This window comes from Lepidochelys kempii, chromosome 3, assembly GCF_965140285.1.
Source record: "Lepidochelys kempii isolate rLepKem1 chromosome 3, rLepKem1.hap1, whole genome shotgun sequence".
Taxonomy (NCBI): Eukaryota; Metazoa; Chordata; order Testudines; family Cheloniidae; genus Lepidochelys; species Lepidochelys kempii.
In genome coordinates, this window is record NC_136382.1 from 4782288 (window position 1) to 4802632 (window position 20345).

Sequence of the window (20345 nt, forward strand, 5' to 3'; positions counted from 1 at the left end):
ATATGATAACACATGTAGCCCTACCGTGGCCGCTGGGTAGTCATGTGGAGGTGTCAGCCGTCCTGCACACCCAGGTTCTAGTCCCCACAGAACCTCACGTCATGCTCCAGCTGGAATGGGGTTGGGGAGCTGGTGGGGGACTCCACCAGACTGGGTTACCCAGGAGGGCCAGAGAACAGGGTTCTGTAGGATCCTGAGGCCAATGGGGAGCCCAGACAGCCCTACCAAAGGAGGCTCGGTGTCTTTGCAGCCTGAGTGGGACAGGGCTCCTCTCACCTGAATATGTTTGCGAACTTTGGGTTGATTTTGTCATAGATGGGCTGAGCGAGGGTGACATTCAGGTCTATGCGGGCGAAGACCCGGGACGCATATACACCATTCTTCTGGCACACGGCTTTCAGGGTCTTGTGGAAGCCTCTGTAGCCAGTGTCTCGCTGGATAATTGGAAACACAGTTGTAATGAAATGGGTATGGGATACATTACATACAATTTGTATTACAGTAGGACCTATAAACCCGAGTTAAGATAGGGCCCCATTGTGCAGGGAGCTGTACATACATGCAGAGGAGCTGGAAGATGTAATTTCCAGCTGAAATAGACATATCCACACTAACTCTGATCTGTCCAAGACCCTAGGTATGTACTTGGGGCAGCTAACCCCCAGGGCCGGTGCAAGGATGTTTTGCACCCTAGGCGAAACTTCCACCTTGCGCCTGCCCCCCCCCCCCCTCAGCCCTGCAGCAGCTCCCCCCTCCGCCCTGAGGTGCCCACCCTGCGGCAGCTCCCTGCCGCCCCCTTCCTCCCTCCCTCCCCTTGGCCCAGGGAGCTGTGTGGCAATTCTCCGCCGCCCCCTCCCTCAGCCCAGGGAGCCGCATGCGGCAGCTCCCCGCCCCAGCTCACCTCTGCTCCGCCTCCTCCCCGAGCACGCTGCCACTTCTCCCGCCTCCCAGGCTTGCGGCACCAATCAGCTGTTTGGCGCATGAGCCTGGGAGGGAGAGAAGCAGAGCGGGGTGGTGCTCAGGGGAGGAGGCGGAGCAGAGGTGAGCTGGGGCGGGGAGCGGTTCTCCTGTGCACCGCGCCCCCCCCCCCATTACTTGCTGCAGGCGGCCCTTCACACCCCCCCCGCCCCAGCTCACCTCCACTCCACCGCCTCCCTTGGCGGCCCCCTTGTTCGCTCAGTGGTTGCACCGGCCCTGCTAACCCCCCAAACTCCCAACACCCGTGCCACCACTGCTACACTTCTATTTGTAGTGCATTCACTCGATCAGATGCCAGCTGCAGTGTAGATGCACCCATAATGAGAGACAGGCTCTGTCCTGAAGAGCTACTCTAACCCATGTGCTTTACCCTGAAGCATTTGACTTTGTCCCTTCACGGGAGGCGGGAGATACAGTGGGGGAGAGACATGGATCTTAGCTGGTTATTCTGTGTCTTTGCAGAGACATGAAGACATGCAGAGAGCAGGGCAGGACAACTCCGAAAGACCCAGAAACTTCCAGAACAGGGCATGGCAGTTATCTGATGAGCTCAGTAGTGGTTAATGAGGCTGTGTAGCTTTGCAGGTCATACCCAAGTCACCTCTGAGAGCTGAGCCAATCAGCGAATGGGGGAAAGTTATAAATAGAGGAATTAAAAACAGCCCTGTGGACTCAGCAGCTGAGTGAAGCAGGACCAAGAACTGAAGTTGCTGTGAGGGCTGGGTCCCAATCCCTGCACCACTACGGGTACAGGTCAGTGCTATTCCAGCTTTACTTACTAGGGAAGTATTAGGATAATATTGGTCCATAGTGTGACGTTGCACTCCATATGCTTTATAAAAATATGCTTGGAATGTGAATATAATGTAACTGGAAAATGCTTTATGCAAAAGGTCTCTTGTAAGGAATCATTACAAATCTTATAATCTACTGAGTGTGTTAATCCTATTTGTATGAATGTATCATTCTTGTATCTGAAGCTAGAAATATGAAGTATTACTCTGAAGTCTTATTGTAATTATGTAAAGTGTGGGCCATTAATGGTGGTTTAGAATCTTGATGGCTCCCATTGACCAGGACAATTGGTTGTAAATGGCTCTGTTTACTTGTAAGCCTTCCTGTATACGTGGGAGCCAGCCAGTGGGTAATGAAGTCTCACAGGCCATGTGAACATGTCATATGATACTGGAATCCATCTTAAACCTGGTGTTTTTCCATTTAGAAGGAGGGGTGGAAACCCAGAGAGAGACAAAGGATTCCCTCCTTGTGCCAAAGCTATAAAAGGGGGTGGCACAGAACACAGTCATGAGAAATTCCATAGTTACCACCTGAGCTGGAACTAACAAGAACTGTACCAGGGAAAGGATTGGGCCCAGACTAAGAAGGAGTCTAGTCTGTGAAAGAAGCTAATTGGAACATCTCTGAGGGTGAGATTTACCTGTATTCAGTTTCTTTACTGTATTAGGCTTAGACTTGCATGTTTTGTTTTACTTTGCTTGGTAACTTACTTTGTTGTGCCTGTTATTATTTGAAACCACTTAAATCCTACTTTTTATACTTAATAAAATCACTTTTGTTTATTATTAAACCCAGATTAAGTGATTAATACCTGGGGGAGCAAACAGCTGTGCATCTCCCTCTATCAGTGTTATAGAGGGCGGACAATTTATGAGTTTACCCAGTATAATCTTTATACAGAGTAAAACGGATTTATTTGGGGTTTGGATCCCATGGGGAGCTGGGTGTCTGGGTGCTGGAGAGAGGTGACCTGCTGAGCAGTTTTTAGCTAAAGTCTGCAACTTTGGGGGCGTGGACCAGACCTGGGTCTGTGTTGCAGCCGGCTAGCGTGTCTGGCTCAGCAAGGCAGGTTTCTGGAGTCCCAAGCTGGTAGGAAGGCTCAGAGGTAACCTCAGCACATCAGGTGACAGTCCCAAGGGGGTCTCTGTGACCGAACCCGTCACACACAGTGATGTGTTTTATGGACCTAGAAGGAGAGCGGGGGGCGGGGGAACATTTATTACCTTTAGTGGTGTAGCCCATTGAGCTAGCTTAGCCTTTTATTTTACTTAGCAGTAACGCAAGGAACCTACAGGCCTGTATCCTGTAAGGCACTGACTTAACCACCTTAGGATAAGTAAAGTACGCCTATGACCCTTAGCATAAATAAAATGGCCCGGCAGTTCTCAGTTCCCCAAAATCTAGGGTAATAGCTTGCTCAAGAGAGGGAGCTGGTATTTAACGATACCAGGCAACTGCAGAAACTAGAACTGATACTGGGCTGGGATATTTTAGGATAGAATTGTTGGCAGATGTTTAACCACAAACTTGTATTAGCAATAGCTGACATCTATGATAATGAGCTAAAGGCATTAATATGTTAACCTATCAGATAAGGGCACCCACATATTATGGGGGTGAGGAAGTCAGATTTGGACATGGGAAGCTGGGCATCTGAATGAATATTCATGATAGCACCTAGGCCCTACAATAGCCCAAGCCACCATGTAGCGGGCACTAGCTTTCCATCACTGACCCTTCAGCTCTTCATTGTTCTTATCTACCACTGACCTTTGGGTGTTGGGGGTCTGAACCATCAGACTCATTTGGCATGCCAGGGACAGGGCTACTCCTTTGTCTTTCACCACCAGGTCCCCTAGGAAGGGTGTGAGTATAAAAGTATATGACCATATGGAGGGGATGACACCACAGGTATCCCTAATGCTATATTACTGCTATTTGTTTTTGTGGTTTGGAACTTCCTTGTCTTCCTTGATTGTGTTAATAAAAGTGGCTAAGGCTTTGCTTTGCCCTCAGCGTGAGTGTCTTTGCCATGCACCCTGGGTTCCCTACAAGATATTGAACTTATTTGTTTTAATTCTGTTGAGTCTGATTCTGGAATGAGAATCTATTAGCCCCAGCTCATTAAATTAATATCAAATGGCAATCAATACCATTAACAACCATGCTACAGAATCTGTGGAACTTATACTTAGCTCTCAGCTAACTGCTCTGAACTGGGATTCTGTCTTGGTTAGAGAGCATGTGAATGGGGAAGCACTTACTGAGGGGAGGGTCTGTGAATTCTTGCCCATGTTAGCTGGGTCTGTGGGGAGAAGATGGTGCCCTGTAGAGTGTGAGGTTTGTAGAGATCCAGGGAATGGATATTTTATAGGCTGATCCCAATCCCTGCACCGCTTTGGATACAGGTTACAGATTTGTGTTTCACCAGCAACTGAGAGGCCCAGTCAGCTACTGCCCCAAGGGCTGGAAGCTGCTAGCTGGGGAGCTCCCCAGAGGATTTGTTCGTTGCCAAGGTCTGAGTGTTTGACAGGAGCATTCTCGACCTCTGAAGCGTCCAGGTGACACACATGACACACCACGGTCGCACTGCCAAGACTGAGGGCTTGTCTACACTGGGGCTTTACAGTGCAGCAACTTTGTCGCTCAGGAGCGTGAAAAATCACCCCCCGAGCGCTGCAAGTTTCAGCGCTGTGAAGCGCTAGTGTAGACAGTGCACCAGAGCGGGGAGCCATGCTCCCAGTGCTGGCAGCTACGCCCCTTGTGGAGGTGCTTTTCTAGAGCGCTGGGAGAGCTCTGCCGCGACTGCACAAGCCACGTGGCACGGCTTTAACGTGGACGAGCCCTGAGAAATCATCTTTGAGAGGAGATCGGAGGCAAATGTGTTTTGATGTGTGAGCTAAAGTACAGACAGAGTTACACGGAAACCTTAATTTGGAATGTTTGTAGCCAAACCAAAAGGCGGAGAGTCTCTATAAGCAGATTTACTGTCTAAGAGCTTTTGTTTAAAAGTTCTTCACAGTATTCCAAATGCGATTACAATGTTGTATAGAATTCACTGTGTGTTTTGTGAGCACTCAAAGTTTGTTTTATCAATAAAGTGTCCGGTGCTTCCCCAGGAAACGACTGGGAACTATGACCCTCCATTTATCAGGGTTTTACTTACAGTAGCTCCAGAGTTACAACAGAGAGGTTTGACTCTCTTTCTGGAAAGACAGAACTCTGGCCAGCGCGTCAGCAAAAAGCTAAGTTGAGGTGCAGGAAGAAGGGGAGTGGGATAGATCTATACAGAATTTTGTGTAAGCACATCCTGCCCTTTCACTTACTGTCTTAATAGACTGACGAAGGAAGGATAATTATCTCTACCGTACAGATGAGGAGCACAGGCACAGAGACTAAGGCCTGGTCTACACCTAAAATGTAGATTGACATAACTATGTTGCTCAGGAATGTGAACGATTCACGCCCCTGAGAGATTTAGTTAAGCTGACCTAAGCCCGGTGTAGACACTGTTAGGTAGATGAAGAATTCTTCTCTCGACCTAGCTACCACCTCTCAAGAGGGTGGATTAACTCTAGGATAGAAAACCCCTTCTGTCGCAGTAGAAAATGTCTACACTACAGTGACACAGGTCAAGTTGAAAAGCATCTTACTCTGCAAGTCATCCCACTGAGGGCTACTCAGGGGAGCAAAGTACTACTCACCCGAGTAAAGGCAGCAGAATGGAGCCCTACATTAATTTGGGGCTGGATTTCAATACCCTTACTCACTGAGTTGCGCTGGACCCCACAAGGAGTCCCATTGGTGTAAGTGGCTACTCCATGAGAATAAGAGAATCAGAATCTAGCCCATAACATGCTGCTCTCCTCTGGTGCCTTTCATCCAGTGCCCTTTACAAACTTTAATTAATCCTCTCAACACTCAATAATACTACATAGCCCTTATAGGACTTTCCGCCACAGATCTCAAAGCACTTCTCAAAAGTTAATAAGCTACAGGGAAGCAAAGGTGGAGGTGGTTGCTGGCCAGAGAATGAAAGCTGCACATGAGGTCTAAGTCAAGAGCTTGCTACTCACTGTAAGGAGCTGAGAGAACGCTTTTTGATGAGATAATTTTGCTTGCTTCATGCCTTCGTTAAGGGGCTGTTCCAGCTGGGCAAAACATTGCTCAATCTCCTTCTTCAAAGCCTTGATCTTGTCCTCCACAAAGCCTTCCAAGCCGCTCTGCTGATAGTGATCCTGCAACGGCAGAACAGCACAGGACACATCACTGTGCAGCTGATGCTGGAGGCAAAATAAAGATACACTCCAAGATTTCTTCTTGAGAGAAACCGCAGCGCAGGCCTGGGTTCGGTCAGCACCTGGATGGGAGGCATCTAAAGAACACACGGTGCTGGAAGAGTTGGTGTCGCCCGTCCAGCTGGGGTGCTCTGAGTCAGTACTGAACCAAAGCCCTAGCGTGGCATGATGCTGGAGGCCGCAGGAAGGAGAGGGGGAAGTGACAGCTGGGCAACAGGGGAGGTACAAGGTTTGGCTGCCTTTGCAGATAAAGCCTGTAGTGATTTTAAACTTCAATTATAGATAGGGGGAAAGGAACAGAATCTCTGTATCTTTTTCCTCCTTTCACTGCTTTGCCCACCCACAGAACACAATGGACGCAGGGATATGTTTTTGTCCCCCAGTGATATGGGTCAGTGGTGAGCAATTGGGAGGTAGTGCTTGGTGTCACATCATCAAAAAGCCCAACTGGCCAAGTAGAGCATAGCCCTGGACAATGTAGGTGTGTCTCCCCTAGGGAAAATAGCATGTTTCAACTCAGACGCAGTTTCACTGATGCTGCCAATGGATTAAGCTGTACTGTAAAAAGGGTGCCGGGTTTACTACCATGTCATCATCTAGCCCTGCTCTAGGGACAGAACTCAGAGCCCCCGTGTCAAAAAGTATAGTCCCTCTCCCTACGGAACTGACCCCATTAGCGGTCAGCAGTATAGGGTCTATGGCTCCAGATCCATCCACTGGGGGGCAGTGAGGCATTTACACACTAGCCAGCTCATTACTAGATTTTTTGGAGCAGATCTGCATATGTTTCCTGCTAGGAACCATGGGGCGAGGGGCCTGGTTCAAAGTAACAGGGATGGAACGGGGAGAAGGCAGAGTGCAGAGAAACTGCTGCAGTGGGAAGAGAGGGGAATATTCACTGCATCATCACTATGCTAGCCGTGAAGCAGATTGTAGTGCTCAAAGCTGTTCCAGCCGTACCAACATGTCTCCTGTGGAGTTGAAATTCTCAGCCAGCAGGACAATGCTGAGAGCCTTGGTTACATAATCCACTAGGAGCTTCTTCTTCTCTTTCAGATAGATATTCCTGACGTACTCTCTCAGCTTGGGGATCTCTGGAATAGCACAGATAGGCGGAGTTAGTCCTGGTCTACACCGAGGATGACCTAGCCATGGTGCTCAGGGCTGTGAAAAATTTCACACCCTGTGTGATGTAAGAAAGAACATAAGAATGTCCATATTGGGTCAGACCAAAGGTCCATCTAGCCCAGTATCCTGTTTTTATTTTAAACCTGCTGCCTATTCATTTCATTTGATGACCCCTAGTTCTTGTGTTATGAGGAGTAAATAACACTTCCTTATTTACTTTCTCCACACCAGACATGATTTTATAGACCTCTATCATACCCCCCCCAGTCATCTCTTTTCCAATCTGAAAAGTTCCAGTTTTATTAATCTCTCCTCATACAGAAGCTGTTCTATACCCGTAGTCATTTTTGTTGCCCTCTTTCTAAACCTTTTCCAATTCCAATACAGTATATCTTTTTTGAGATGGAGTAACCAGATCAGCACGCAGTATTCAAATGTGGGCTTGCCATGGATTTATGTAGTGGCAACATGATATTTTCTGTCTTACTATCTCTCCCTTTCTTAATGATTCCCAGCATTCTGGTCGCTTTTTGGACTGCTGCTGCACATTGAGTGGATGTTTTCAGAGAACTATCCACAATGACTACAAGATCTCTTTCTTGAGTGGGAACAGTTAATTTAGACCCCATCATTTTATATGTCTAGTTGGGATTATGTTTTCCAATGTGCATTACTTTGCATTTATCAACATTGAATTTCATCTGCCATTGTGTTACCAAGTCACCCAGATTTGCAGGATCCATTTGTAACTCTTTGCAGTCTGCCTGGGACTTAACTATCTTGAGTAGTTTTGTATCATCTGTAAATTTTGCCACATCACTGTTTACCCCTTTTTCCAGATCGTTTATGAATATGTTGAATAGGATTGGTCCCAGAACAGACCCCTGGGGGACACCACTATTTACCTCTCTCCATTCTGAGAAATGACCATTTATTCCTACCCTTTGTTTCTTATCCTTTAACCAGTTAACAATCCATGAGAGAACCTTCCCTCTTATCTCATGGCAGCTTACTTTGCTTAAGAGCCTTTGGTGAGGGACCTTGTCAAAGGCTTTCTGAAAATCTAAATACATGATATCCACTGGATCCCCTACATGCTTGGTGACCCCCTCAAAGAATTCTAGTAGATTGGTGAGGCATGGTTTCCCTTTACAAAAACCATGTTGACTCTTCCCCAACAAATTATGTTCATCTATGTGTCTGACAATTCTGTTCTTTACTATAGGTTTCAGAGTAACAGCCGTGTTAGTCTGTATTCGCAAAAAGAAAAGGAGTGAAGTGAGCTGTAGCTCATGAAAGCTTATGCTCAAATAAATTGGTTAGTCTTTAAGGTGCCACAAGTCCTCCTGTTCTTTACTATAGTTTCAATCAGTTTTCCCGATACTGAAGTCAGGCTTACTGGCCTGTAAGTGCCGGGATCAGCTCTGGAGCCCTTTTTAAAAATTGGCATCACATTAGCTATCCTCCAGTCGTCTGGAACAGAAGCTGATTTAAATGGTAGGTTAGAGACTACAGTTAGTAGTTCTGCAGTTTCACATTTGAGTTTCTTCAGAATTCTTGGTGAATCCCGTCTGGCCCTGGTGACATATTACTCTTTAGTTTATCTGTTCGTTCCAAAACCTTCTCTAACGACACCTCAATCTGGAACAGTTCCTCAGATTTGTCACCGAAAAAGACTGGCTCAGCTTTGGGAATCTCCCTCACATCCTCAGCCTTGAAGACTGTAGACAAAGCTGGGTCAGCAGCCTCGCTACCGCCTCTCGAGGGGATGAATTTGCTACGGCAAAAGAAAAACCGCGTCCGTTTCTGAAGCGAGTGCCTACACTACAGCACGTCAGCAATGTAGCTGCCATGGCAGCGCTCGTAGTGCGGACAGAGCCTTAGACATGTGGCAGGAGACGGTCCTCCTGCAGGATGTTCAACAGGGGGAACATTGCTCCTGTAGAGCTTCCCGTCAGTGAACACAGGGTTGGATTAAGGCATAGGCCTAGGACCCCAGCTCCAGGAGCCGTGTGATTACATCAGAACCCCAGCCTGCATTTACAAAAAGTAAAGTCTCTAGTCCTCACAGTTGTGAGGAATAGCTTGGAAACTGGTTCAGTAACATCTGCCTGAATCTGCACAGAGCCTGAACCAATTGCTGTGCGGGTGGGCACTGCCCCATTTATTTCAGTGGGGTATTAACCCCGCTACCCTGGGGCTCTCCGAACTCCAGCCCAGCAGAGCGCTCTGTGCATAGCAGGAGGGGAAGAGTGCAGATGGCTTGACCCATCCAAACAGAAACACAGAAAGCAGAGGGGACTCCTGTTTACACTCATGCTGCTCCTGAGGAGAAGGGCATTGGGCAGTCAGGCCTGGTGGGAAGAAGTAGGCTCTCGACTATTAAGCCAAAGGACCTATTGCTAAGTAAAGGCCTATTATCAAGTGAACCAACCGCTTTGCAAGCTTTATGAATAATTTGTAATAATGATGTTACGTTGTGCAACCTTTATTAAGAGTGGAAAATTTAGTTTGGTGAGAGTGGAGAATTTAGTTGCTTGAGGTTTAGCATAACATCCTGTTTATCAGAACAAGTGCTTTAACTGCAAGATGTACTGACCGCATTAGTATGGGAAGTTTGGATATTGCAATATGCATTTGGAAATTTGCCACATGCCTTATTGTGATAGAGGCTCAAGGTAAACCTTAACCTTTTCTTTGTTAAGTTAAATAGATTGAACTCCTTGAGTCTATGTACCTAAATGGGGAATAAAAATTTGATAATGGGCTCTTCAGTCTAGCAGACAAAGCTGTAACATGATCCAGTGGCTGGAAGTTAAGCTAGACAAATTCAGACTAGAAATAAGATGTACATTTTTAACATTGAGGGTCATTAACCACTGAAACAACATACCAGAAGTTGTGGTGGATTCTCACTCATTGTAAATGTTTGAATCTAGTGCTGAAAAGCTAGGTCTTATTACTGGATGTTTTTCTGAAGGGCAGGCTCTAGTTCAAACCCAGCAGTTGGACTTGGAGCAGGAATTACTCCAGCACAGTCCTATGACCTGTGTTATGCAGGAGGTCAGACTAGATGATCACAACGGTCCTTCTGGCCCTTACATCTGTGAATCTCTGCCATTGCCACTCTGGGAGCAGAGGGGGCCCTCCTAGCACTGGCAGTATAGGTGGGGGTGAGGACTATAGGGGTGAAGCCACGATACCCCTCCCCATGTCATGATGTGCTTAGAGCTCCAGGCTGCTTCGGTATGAACATGGGTGAACGTTCCCTCTATAGAACAGCTCTTGTTTCAGTCAAGAGACTTGGAGGAAAAGCTGGTGTCTCAGAAACTCAGGGACCTACACATGGCCTGCTGCAGATCTGAGCAGGGCAGCAGTGGCTGGTCTGTACAGGTGTAACCCACACATCTCCTGGGTGTGGTGTTCTGTCCCATCTAGTGGCACTGAGACCATTTAGAGAGATATAGAAAATGAGTCTGCTCTACAGCCTTAGCTAACAGCCAGTTGGCTTTTAATTCATGCGGTAGACGCTCATGCACTAAGCTCCAGAGGTCCCCAGTTCGATCCCGCCAATGACCGGGGTCTGTCAGTGTTACACAGGGATCTGCACACGGAGGCACAAGCTACACAACGTTGGGAGAGGAAAAGGGGAAGCAACACAAAGAAGAAAACAGGGGGCCGAGAAGCAGAGCTAAGCCTTGCTATCAACAACACATATAGTGCTGTGTCCTGTGAATGCCACCTCTCCTGCAGCTTCCCGGCAGGCTGTGTGACAGGCAAGGAAGGTTGTGGCTGTGCAATGACAGGTACTTGGGGTATTGAACCTCTAGCACTCAGGGGCTGAGTTAAGTCCCCTCGCTGGCCCTGTATATTATACCCCCTGAGGCTCAGGCAGAGACAGGGATTCACAGCACCCACAGCAGTGACATCAATGGCTACAACGTCTGCTTTGCCAGAGGGCCAGTGCAGCCCGATGTGTGGGCAGTGCGAGCTGCAGAGGTGGTGTTGCTGGAACAGCTGAGGGATAGGCTAATACAGGGCACTGATCCCTGGGCAGCCCCCATCTCCTGGAGAGCCCAGGCCCTCAGCTGCAACGGAGAAGGTGCCTCCCCTGCAGGAACCCCACAGAAGGGCGCTGGTGGCAACAGCACTTGCCTCCCCTTAGGACAATGCCTCCCTTTGGGTGCAGGGGCCAGGCTGGGGCAGGGGTGCGGAATTTACAACACCCTGGGCCAGCTTTAGCGAGTCTGATCCTTGATCATTAACAGGTAAAGCTTCTCAAGCCTTGCACTGCAGGCTAAGCTCCCGTTCAGGGCACAAAGATGCCAGGATTCTGGATTCAGCAGTGGATGGGCCCAGCAGAACAACTGGGTCCCATGCAACAAGGCAGCATATGTAGGGGGCTGTAGGTGAGGGCTACCTAGATGTCAAGGGAAGGGACTGGACAGGGGGCCTATAGAGGTTTGGGTTGGGAGAAAGATGGGGTCACTGGTGGAAGAGAAGCCAGAAGTGGGGCTCTCAGATGGTCATTGGAGAGGGCCTGAACCTGAGAGGTGCTGAGCACCTGCAACCCCCATAGATTTCTGTGTCTGCAGTGCACTAGGACTCAGAGTTGTGGATTCAATTTTTGGCTCTGCCACAGATACTGTGTGACCTTGGCCAAGTCACTTAATCGCTGAGCCTCAATTCCCCATTAAAACAGAGACAGTGACACTCACTTTGTTTGTCGAATCTATTTAGATCATCAGCTCTTTATGGCAGGGACTGTCTCTTATTATGCGCATGTAGATCGCCTAGCACCACAGAGCCCTGATTGTGGTTTTAGATTTGTAATACAATTGTAATACAGGTGTAATTGTAATACAAATAACAATAAATATAATCCCCACAGTTTGGGGAAAAGCATCTGCACATTTAAATGCTGCTTTGAACCAAATTCCTGCATCTGTGGTGTGTGCCCATCACCAGTAAGAGATGCACACAGATGCAGAGTCAGCACTCCGAGCAATGAAGCATTAGCAATTCATGTTGAAAGAATAATTGCATGTTACCTGTCTCTTCCTTAGTGATATAATTCTCCTTCCAGTACTCTTTAGCGCTGACCGTATAAACGAGATCAGCCTTGTTCAGAATTTCTGAGTCACTTGGCAGTATTTTCTAAAAAAAAACCAAAAATCAAACAAACAAAAAACCACCCACACAGAGATTGTGTAAAAAGTGGGGTTATTTAAGCAGCTTCAGAAAATACATAAGAACGGCCATACTGGGTCAGAATAAAGGTCCAGCTAGCCCAGTATCCTGTCTTCCCACAGTGGCCAAGGCCAGGTGCCCCAGAGGGAATGAAGAGAACAGGGAATCATGAAGTGATCCATCCCCTGTCGCCCATCCCCAACTTCTGGCAAGTCCTATTGTCACTGCAGAATTCTGCCACAGTTGGTACAATAAGTGGTGCAGTAAGTGTGAATTGAATCAGTTGCGTATCCTCAACCTACCCCATTCATATCAGGATCCAGTTCAAAACTGCGCTTCCTCCCTCCAGCGGCAAACTCCTCTGTCTCCTCACATAATCTCACCATTGTTGGGGTGAGAGCCTCTTCCCCTGCAGCTTCTCCCACCAGGAACAGCCTTGTGAAATTTCTGCCCCATCAATGTCCCAGCTCATCTCTCTCCCTTTCTGAGGCCTTGTTTCCTCTCTCCCTATGTTACCAGATTCGTTTAAGGAATGCTTTGTGCTGCAGACAAACAGTGCATCTTAAATTCCTAATTCTGTATTACTGTGAAACGATGGGATTTGTGATGTCAAATTTTCATTGAGCAAACACCGAATCAAGGATCAGCTTTGTCTGCACATTGATTTTAATGCCTGGATCCCTTATTTATGACTCAGACTCAAACCACAGAGGATGGTCAGCTCCAAACACACAAGTTTTTATCACTGGAGGTAAAGGAGAGTTCCCTAATGGGATTTTCAGAAGTGCCTAACAAGGTTAGGCAACTAACTCCCATTGGAAGTTGACAGTAATTAGGCACCTGAAAGCCAAGATAGATCTGGCCCCAGAATTCAATAGGGCTTAGAACTTTGTGTGTTGACATCGAGGTTTTTATAGTATAGTTGAGACCACCTAGAAATCATCACATCTCATGGAAAAATACTTGCTTACAAATGTTAGTCCAAGGACCATCACATTTACTATTGAAATATAATAGGAATAGGTTTCCTGCAACTAGAAAACCCAGTATTATACTTTACCTTGAGCTTTGTCTTCATGCTATTGCTTTTTTTCCTTTTCACGGATGCGTTCCTCTCTAAAATGGCATCTTGTTTGGTTTCTATAGGTTTCTACATTTGGAAAGACAATGAAAGCTACTATAGGTAGTCCCCAAAATGTTTTCATAGATTTTAAAGCCATCAGACACCATCTATTCTGGTTTCCAACATAACACAGGGCAAACTTCACCCAGGAATTTCTGCATCAAGCCCAGAACTTATGATTGGGCTAGAGCAGATCTTTTAGGGCTTGTCTACATGAACCAGTAATGGTAACTATAGGGATGTGATTTCTAGAGCCCACTAATATGTTGCACATTAACTGGCCCATGTGGACCCTGCCAGCGTGGGCTAGAAGTTCCCTAGTGTGCTTTTAACATACTGCTGTTTGAAACAGCACTATGTTAGTAATAGTCAACATGGATCGTCAAGAACAGATCATGTAAACTGAATGTAATAGCTTTCCTTGATGGGGTAACAAGCCTTGTGGATGCGGGGAAGGGGTAGATGTGGGATATCTTGACTTTAGTAAGGCTGTTGATACCGTCTCGCATGACCTTCTCATAAACAAACTAGAGAAATACAGCCTAGATGGAGCTACAGTAAGGTGGGTGCCTAACTGGTTGGAAAACCGTTCTCAGAGAGTAGTCATCAGTGGTTCACAGTCAAGCTGGAAGGGCATAACAAGTGGGGTCCCACAGGAATTGGTCCTTGGTCTGGTTCTGTTCAATATCTTCATCAATGATTTAGATAATGGCATAGAGAGTGCACTTAAAGTCTGCAGACAGTGCCAAGCTAGGAGGGTTTGCAGGTGCTTTGGAGGGTAGGATTAAAATTCAAAATGATCTGGACAAGCTGGAGAAATGGTCTGAAGTAAATAGGATGAAATTCAACGTACTCCACTTAGGAAGGAACAATCAGTTGCACACAAAGAAAATGGGAAATGGCTGCCTAGGAAGGAGTACTGTAGAAAGGGATCTGGGGGTCATAGTGGATCACAAGCTAAATATGAGTCAACAGTGTAACGCTGTTGCAAAAAAAGCAAACATCATTCTGGGATGTATTAGCAGGAGTATTGTAAGCAAGACACGAAAAGTAATTCTTCTGCTCTACTCAGCACTTATAAGGCCTCAGCTGGAGTACTATATCCAGTTCTGGGCACCACATTTCAGGAAAGATGTGGACAAATTGGAGAAAGTCCAGAGAAGAACAACAAAAATGATTAAAGGTCTAGAAAACATGACCTATAAGGAGAGATTGAAAAAATTGGGTTTGTTTAGTCTGGAGAAGAGAAGACTGAAGGGAGACATGATAACAGTTTTCAAGTACATAAAAAGTTGTTACAAGGATGGGGGATGAAAAATTGTTCTCCTTAACTTCTGAGGACAGGTAAAGAAGCAATGGGCTTCAATTGCAGCAAGGGAGACTTAGGATGAACATTAAGAAAATCTTCCTGTCAGGGTAGCTAAGCACTGGAACAAATTGCATAGGGAGGTTGTGGAGTCTCCATCACTGGAGGTTTTTAAGAACTGGTTGGACAAACACCTGTAGGGAATGGTCTAGTTATTACTTAGTCCTGCCTTGAGTGTAGGGGACTGGACTAGATGACCTCTCAAGATCCCTTCCAGCCTTACCCTTCTATGATCCTATGGTAAAGCTCACAGGGAACTTCTAATGCATGCTGGCCAGCTCCACATGAACCAGTTAATGACTAACATGTCAGTGCTCTTCACAACTCACGCCCACGACCCATAGTCCACCTTACTGCTCTGTGTGGACACACCTTTGGAAAGACAGTCAGTCTTGATGTAAAGACTCCAAGTAATGGCCCCATCCTAGGTAAGTTGGTTCAATGATTAATTACCTGCACTGTTAAAAAAAATGTGCCTTATTTCTAGTCTGAATTTGTCTAGTTTCAGATTGCAGGCACTGGATCTTATTAGGTCTTTTTTGCTAGATTTAAGAGTCATCTGCTCTCAGAAATCTCTCTCCCATGAAGGTATTTGTAGCTTGTGATCAAGTCACCTTTTAACCTTCTCTTGGCTAAATTAAATCAATTGAGCTAACTGCTCATTATAAAAAGAGTTAAACAGGATTATTGCTTTCAATAACATTAATTTTATTTTTGGTTCATGTAATTTAAAAGTATCCTTTATTAAGGTTATTATCCCAGGTTAGTTAGTGAGGCAGATATCGCTGCATGAAACATAAAAACCAACTCTAGGGGAGTTAATTAGTACTGTAACCTGCAGCACATCTTCAGTTCCTAATTTGGTCTTGTTCTGGAGCCATTTTACACTGGGAAATACTCGATCAAGGCTTGTTTTGTCTGTGAACTGAACTTAGTTCTTTGAACCCTTGTTTACGACTCAGAAATAAGCCATAGAAGGCTAGAAAAGATGGTCTAATGGTTAAGACACTGGACTGGGACTTGAGATCCAGACTGAATTCCCAGCTCTGCCACTGACTCCCTGTGTGCCATTGGACAAGTCACTTAGTCTCTCTGTGCCTCAGTTCCCCACCTGTAAAATGAGGATAACAGCCCTGCCCTGCCTCACTGGGGCATTGAGGATAAATTCAATAATGTTTGTGAGGCATTCAGATACTACTGGGATTATGGCCATAAATAAGTGAACCCATATGGCTAAAAAAACAACAAGGAGTTCGGTGGCACCTTAAAGACTAACAGATTTATTTGGGCATAAGCTTTCGTTGGTAAAAAACCCACTTCTTCACATGCATGGAGTGAAGATTACAGATGCAGGCATTATTATGCTGACACATGAAGAGAAGGGAGTTACCTCATAAGTGGAGAACCAGTGTTGACAGAGCCAATGACACCTCCTAATCAATTATTGGGAGTGGACTACGTCCACCCTGATTGAATTGGCCCGTCAACACTGGTTCTCCACTTGTGAGGTAACTCCCTTCTCTTCATGTGTCAGTATAATAATGCCTGCATCTGTAATCTTCACTCCATGCATGTGAAGAAGTGGGTTTTTTACCAACGAAAGCTTATGCCCAAATAAATCTGTTAGTCTTTAAGGTGCCACCGGACTTCTTGTTGTTTTTGTGGATACAGACTAACATGGCTACCCCCTGATACTTGACTCCATATGGCTAAGTCCACTCAACTTTGTTGTTAACGTTGCTCAGCTGCCTAAATTCTAATGTCTTGCATTCCTCAGGGCTCCCATGTATAGCGACGGCCTTATTGCTCCAGTTTTACAGCTGGAGAAGCTAGGGGGCACAGAGGTTAAGTGACTAGCCCAAGGACACACAATGAGACTGTTACAGAGATGGGATGAGAACAAGGGACTTTGCAGCTCTCATGCCACTGCACCAGGCCTCTCTTAGGATATTTACCCTATTCCAGCTGATGATCAACTTCCTTCCTGAACTACAAATGCCGATAGCTCTTGTAATTTTATCCTGATTGTGGGCTAAACTGTCTTTTTCTTACCCACTCAAAGCGAATGGGGGGCTCACATGTGTAGGGTGAGCAGGTGATACCTAGACTGGGCCCATGGATGCTATAAATGCCTACTGTTTAAAAAAATTAACCCGGCAGCTCCTCTTACAGTAATCAGGACTCTTGTTAGCAGCCCTAGTGGATGACTTCCATCTTCAGAAGACAAATCAGTGACCCCTCATTTTTGTTTATGGAGAGTTCCTTTTTAAGACTATAATTTGTTTTTTAAAAAGTCTGCAAATACTCACGTGTTTCTCTTTTCTTTCCCTGGAAAAAAATCAAAATGACACATTTAATCAGGTATGGCAAACATCAAAAATCCTGTCATGCCCCTTGCACATAACTATGTGCAGGGGGTTATGGGAAGGTGACAATATACAGTCTGGAAAGTAGGAAATGGGCTTAGCATATTCATAAGCATGGCCAGACTGGATCAGACCCGAGGTCCATCTAGCCCAGCATCCTGTTTCTGGCAGTGGCCAGCACCAGATGTTTCAATGGAAGGTGCAAGAATCATTGTAGAAAGCAAGTATAGAATGACCTGTTTATTCCTAACCCCTGTGACACAGAAGTGAATTGGTGGTTCGCAACTCTTGTCAGATCTAACATACTTGCTACACCTCACACACTGTCATCATGATATATATCCAAAAGTTTGCATGTAATATATCATTAATATTCTTGCATTATGTACATACATATGGTCAACCCACAAAGAACTTTACAGATGGGCAGGAAATATGTGACTAAAATATGTGTAAACCAGGCATGTCAGGGGGAATTGATAACTTTTCTCCAGACAAAGGAAAGAGGCAGACATCTCAGACCAGGTGTGCCCAATTCATTTGTATCTCAGGTTGCAAGAAGAGATCATTTGCATTGTAAAAATCACCAGCAAGGGAGAAGACAGCCTGGAATCTACAGGAGACAGACTGGCAGCCACACCCAGCAGGGGAAAGGAACTTTATCTGGGAATACATTTCAAAGGCTTACTGGACTATAAAGAGAGGGGGAGCAAACCCATAAATGATAGATCACTTAGGGGATTCAAGAGGCCAGAGCTCTTGAAATAAGAGGTTACTTACTGTACTGGAGGTTCGTCAAGATGTGTGGTCCCTAGCTGTACTCCACACATAGGTGTACATTCACGCCATACACCCGAGTCCTGCTTTTTTTCCAAGCAGTGTCTCTTGACCTGCATGTGCGTGGTATGTCCTTTTGTGCTCCCGACTGAGAGTGTAAGGGGCAGTGCAGATCAACACTACTCCAGTTCCTCCTCTTACTGCACTGTGGTGAAGTCCGAAGCAGAGGGACAGGAGGGCAGGTAGTGGAATACAGCTAGGGACCACACATCTCAGAGAACCTCCAGGTACAGTAAGTAACATTCTCTTCTTCAAGTGATGGTCCCTGTGTGTATTCCACACGTGGGGGACTTGTGAGCACGGATCAGTGTGGTACTGGGTGCAAGGAGGCTTATTGTAGAGTCATTTGCAATACACCTCATCCCATGGCCTGTTTCTTCCTAAATCCCCTGTGACACACATACCAGCTGGTGGTTCACTACTCTGTGTCAGCAACTCTCGTCAGGCCTGGCATACTCACTACACCTAACATACTGTTGTCATGATACATATCAAAAACGTGACATATAACATATCACTGGAAAACTTACTGTTCACTGACCATTAATGTTCTTGAGTCATGTACGTACCATCAACCTATAAAAAACTTTACAGGCAGGCTGGAAATATGTGACTAAAATGTATTTAAACCAGGTGTGTTGGGGGACTTGATAAACAGGTTTTCTCCAGACAAAGGAACGAGGCCAACACCTCAAACCAGCTGTGGCCAAATGTAATGGGCTATTCATTTGTATCTGAGGTTGCAGGAGGAGATCATTTGCATCGTAAAAATCACCAGCAAGGAAGAAGACAGCCTGGAATTTACACCAGACCAACTGGCAGCCACACCCAGCAGGGGAGAGGAACCTTATCTGGGAATACATTTCAAAGGCTTACTGGACCATAAAGAGAGGGGGACTGAACAATTACTTGGGGGATTCAAGGGATCAGAGCTCTTGAAATCACAGGGGGTTGAAGTTTCTGGGAACTGAGGGTAGGTGAGAAAGATTGTAACTTGCTGATGCTTAAATTAAGTTTTAGTCATAGGATAATGTCTACACTGGCAGAGTTACAGTGCCGCTCAGAGACCGCTGAAGGGAAACTGCTGTTGTGTGTTCACACTGACAGCTGCCTGCACAATAGCGTGTTCACACTTGCAGCAGTATTCGGAGCGGTGCACTCTGGGCAGCTATCCCACAGAGCATCTCTTCCTCTTCTGCCGCTAAGAGTTGTGGGAAGATGGAGGGGGTCGCAGGGCATCCTGGGTCCTGTCCCAATGCCCAGTGATGCATTGCTTCACATCCCTGCAATCCCTGTGCTTCCGTCCACATTTGACGCCATCTTTCAACGGTTTGTGTACTCCACACTCTGCCTCTTTGGTCTGCAGGAATGGATCCTGAACTGTTGACCAGTATGCTGCTTGCTCTGACCAACACATAATAATAATATGCTCCATAATATTTGTGAAGGGAAGGGTGAAAGCTTCACTCAGGGCTGTACCGCTGAGGCTCAGCGCCTGGAAGCTGAGTTTGAACAGCCAGAGACCAGGGCTATTAGAGGGGTGCAGCGCTGGGCCATAAGGATGCCTTGAGGCAGCAATTTGAAGCTGAAATCCACTAATATTTGTTGCTATGCTCGGGAGTGCAGCGCTTGTAATGCTAGGAGGTGATTGTGATTGGTGCAGACGATGCAATATGAAGGTTTAAGATAATTTTCTGTTGATTTTCAGGGCTCTGTTTCCTTTCAATTAATAGAATAAAGATTACTTTCAAACCAACTCAATTCTTGTATTAAAAAACAACAATCGGAGGAGAGAGTCAAACAAAAAAACACATCAACACTGAGGGGGATTGGGGAAGGGAAGATCCAGGAGGAGGAGGGGGCCCCAGGACAGCTAAAGATCTGTGTATGTCCAGGGATCATATCCAGCCTTCTTCTCTGGAGTACAATGCAGCGGGTACTGTACTTCAGCAGGGCCAAACTGCAGAGGGAGGGGTGTTGAGTGCAGTGGGTGCAGGGAGTCTGCAGTGCTGGACTGTGACGGGGTAGGAGTGGAATGCCACGGGTGCAGACTGGAGTCAGGAGGTTGATAAGAGTGTGTTGGCTGTGTCTGGGGGACACTTGAGGAAGAGTTTTGCGACAGCGGCTGCAGGGGAGGGTGGGCGCAGAGCTGCTCGGTTTGCATTACTGGTAATGCCTGGAGCGTGTCTGCTTGGTGTTCCATAATGTTTAAGAGCCGATCTGTAGCTTCATTCTGGCGTGCCGTGTTCTCCTTTCGGTCC

General features: G+C 46.3%; 1 protein-coding gene across 1 annotated transcript in view; it reads right to left on the reverse strand.

Annotated features, from left to right (window-relative positions):
- NUGGC (nuclear GTPase, germinal center associated) overlaps nucleotides 1–20345 on the reverse strand; it is an 88458-nt gene that overhangs the window by 33375 nt on the left and 34738 nt on the right. The window contains exons 10-15 of the mRNA XM_078851933.1: nucleotides 17191–17209; nucleotides 13453–13542; nucleotides 12254–12359; nucleotides 7035–7168; nucleotides 5853–6014; nucleotides 277–434 (exon numbers count right to left, since the gene is read on the reverse strand). Coding sequence (XP_078708059.1) covers nucleotides 277–434; nucleotides 5853–6014; nucleotides 7035–7168; nucleotides 12254–12359; nucleotides 13453–13542; nucleotides 17191–17209 — 669 coding nt within the window. The remainder of the gene's footprint in view (nucleotides 1–276; nucleotides 435–5852; nucleotides 6015–7034; nucleotides 7169–12253; nucleotides 12360–13452; nucleotides 13543–17190; nucleotides 17210–20345) is intronic.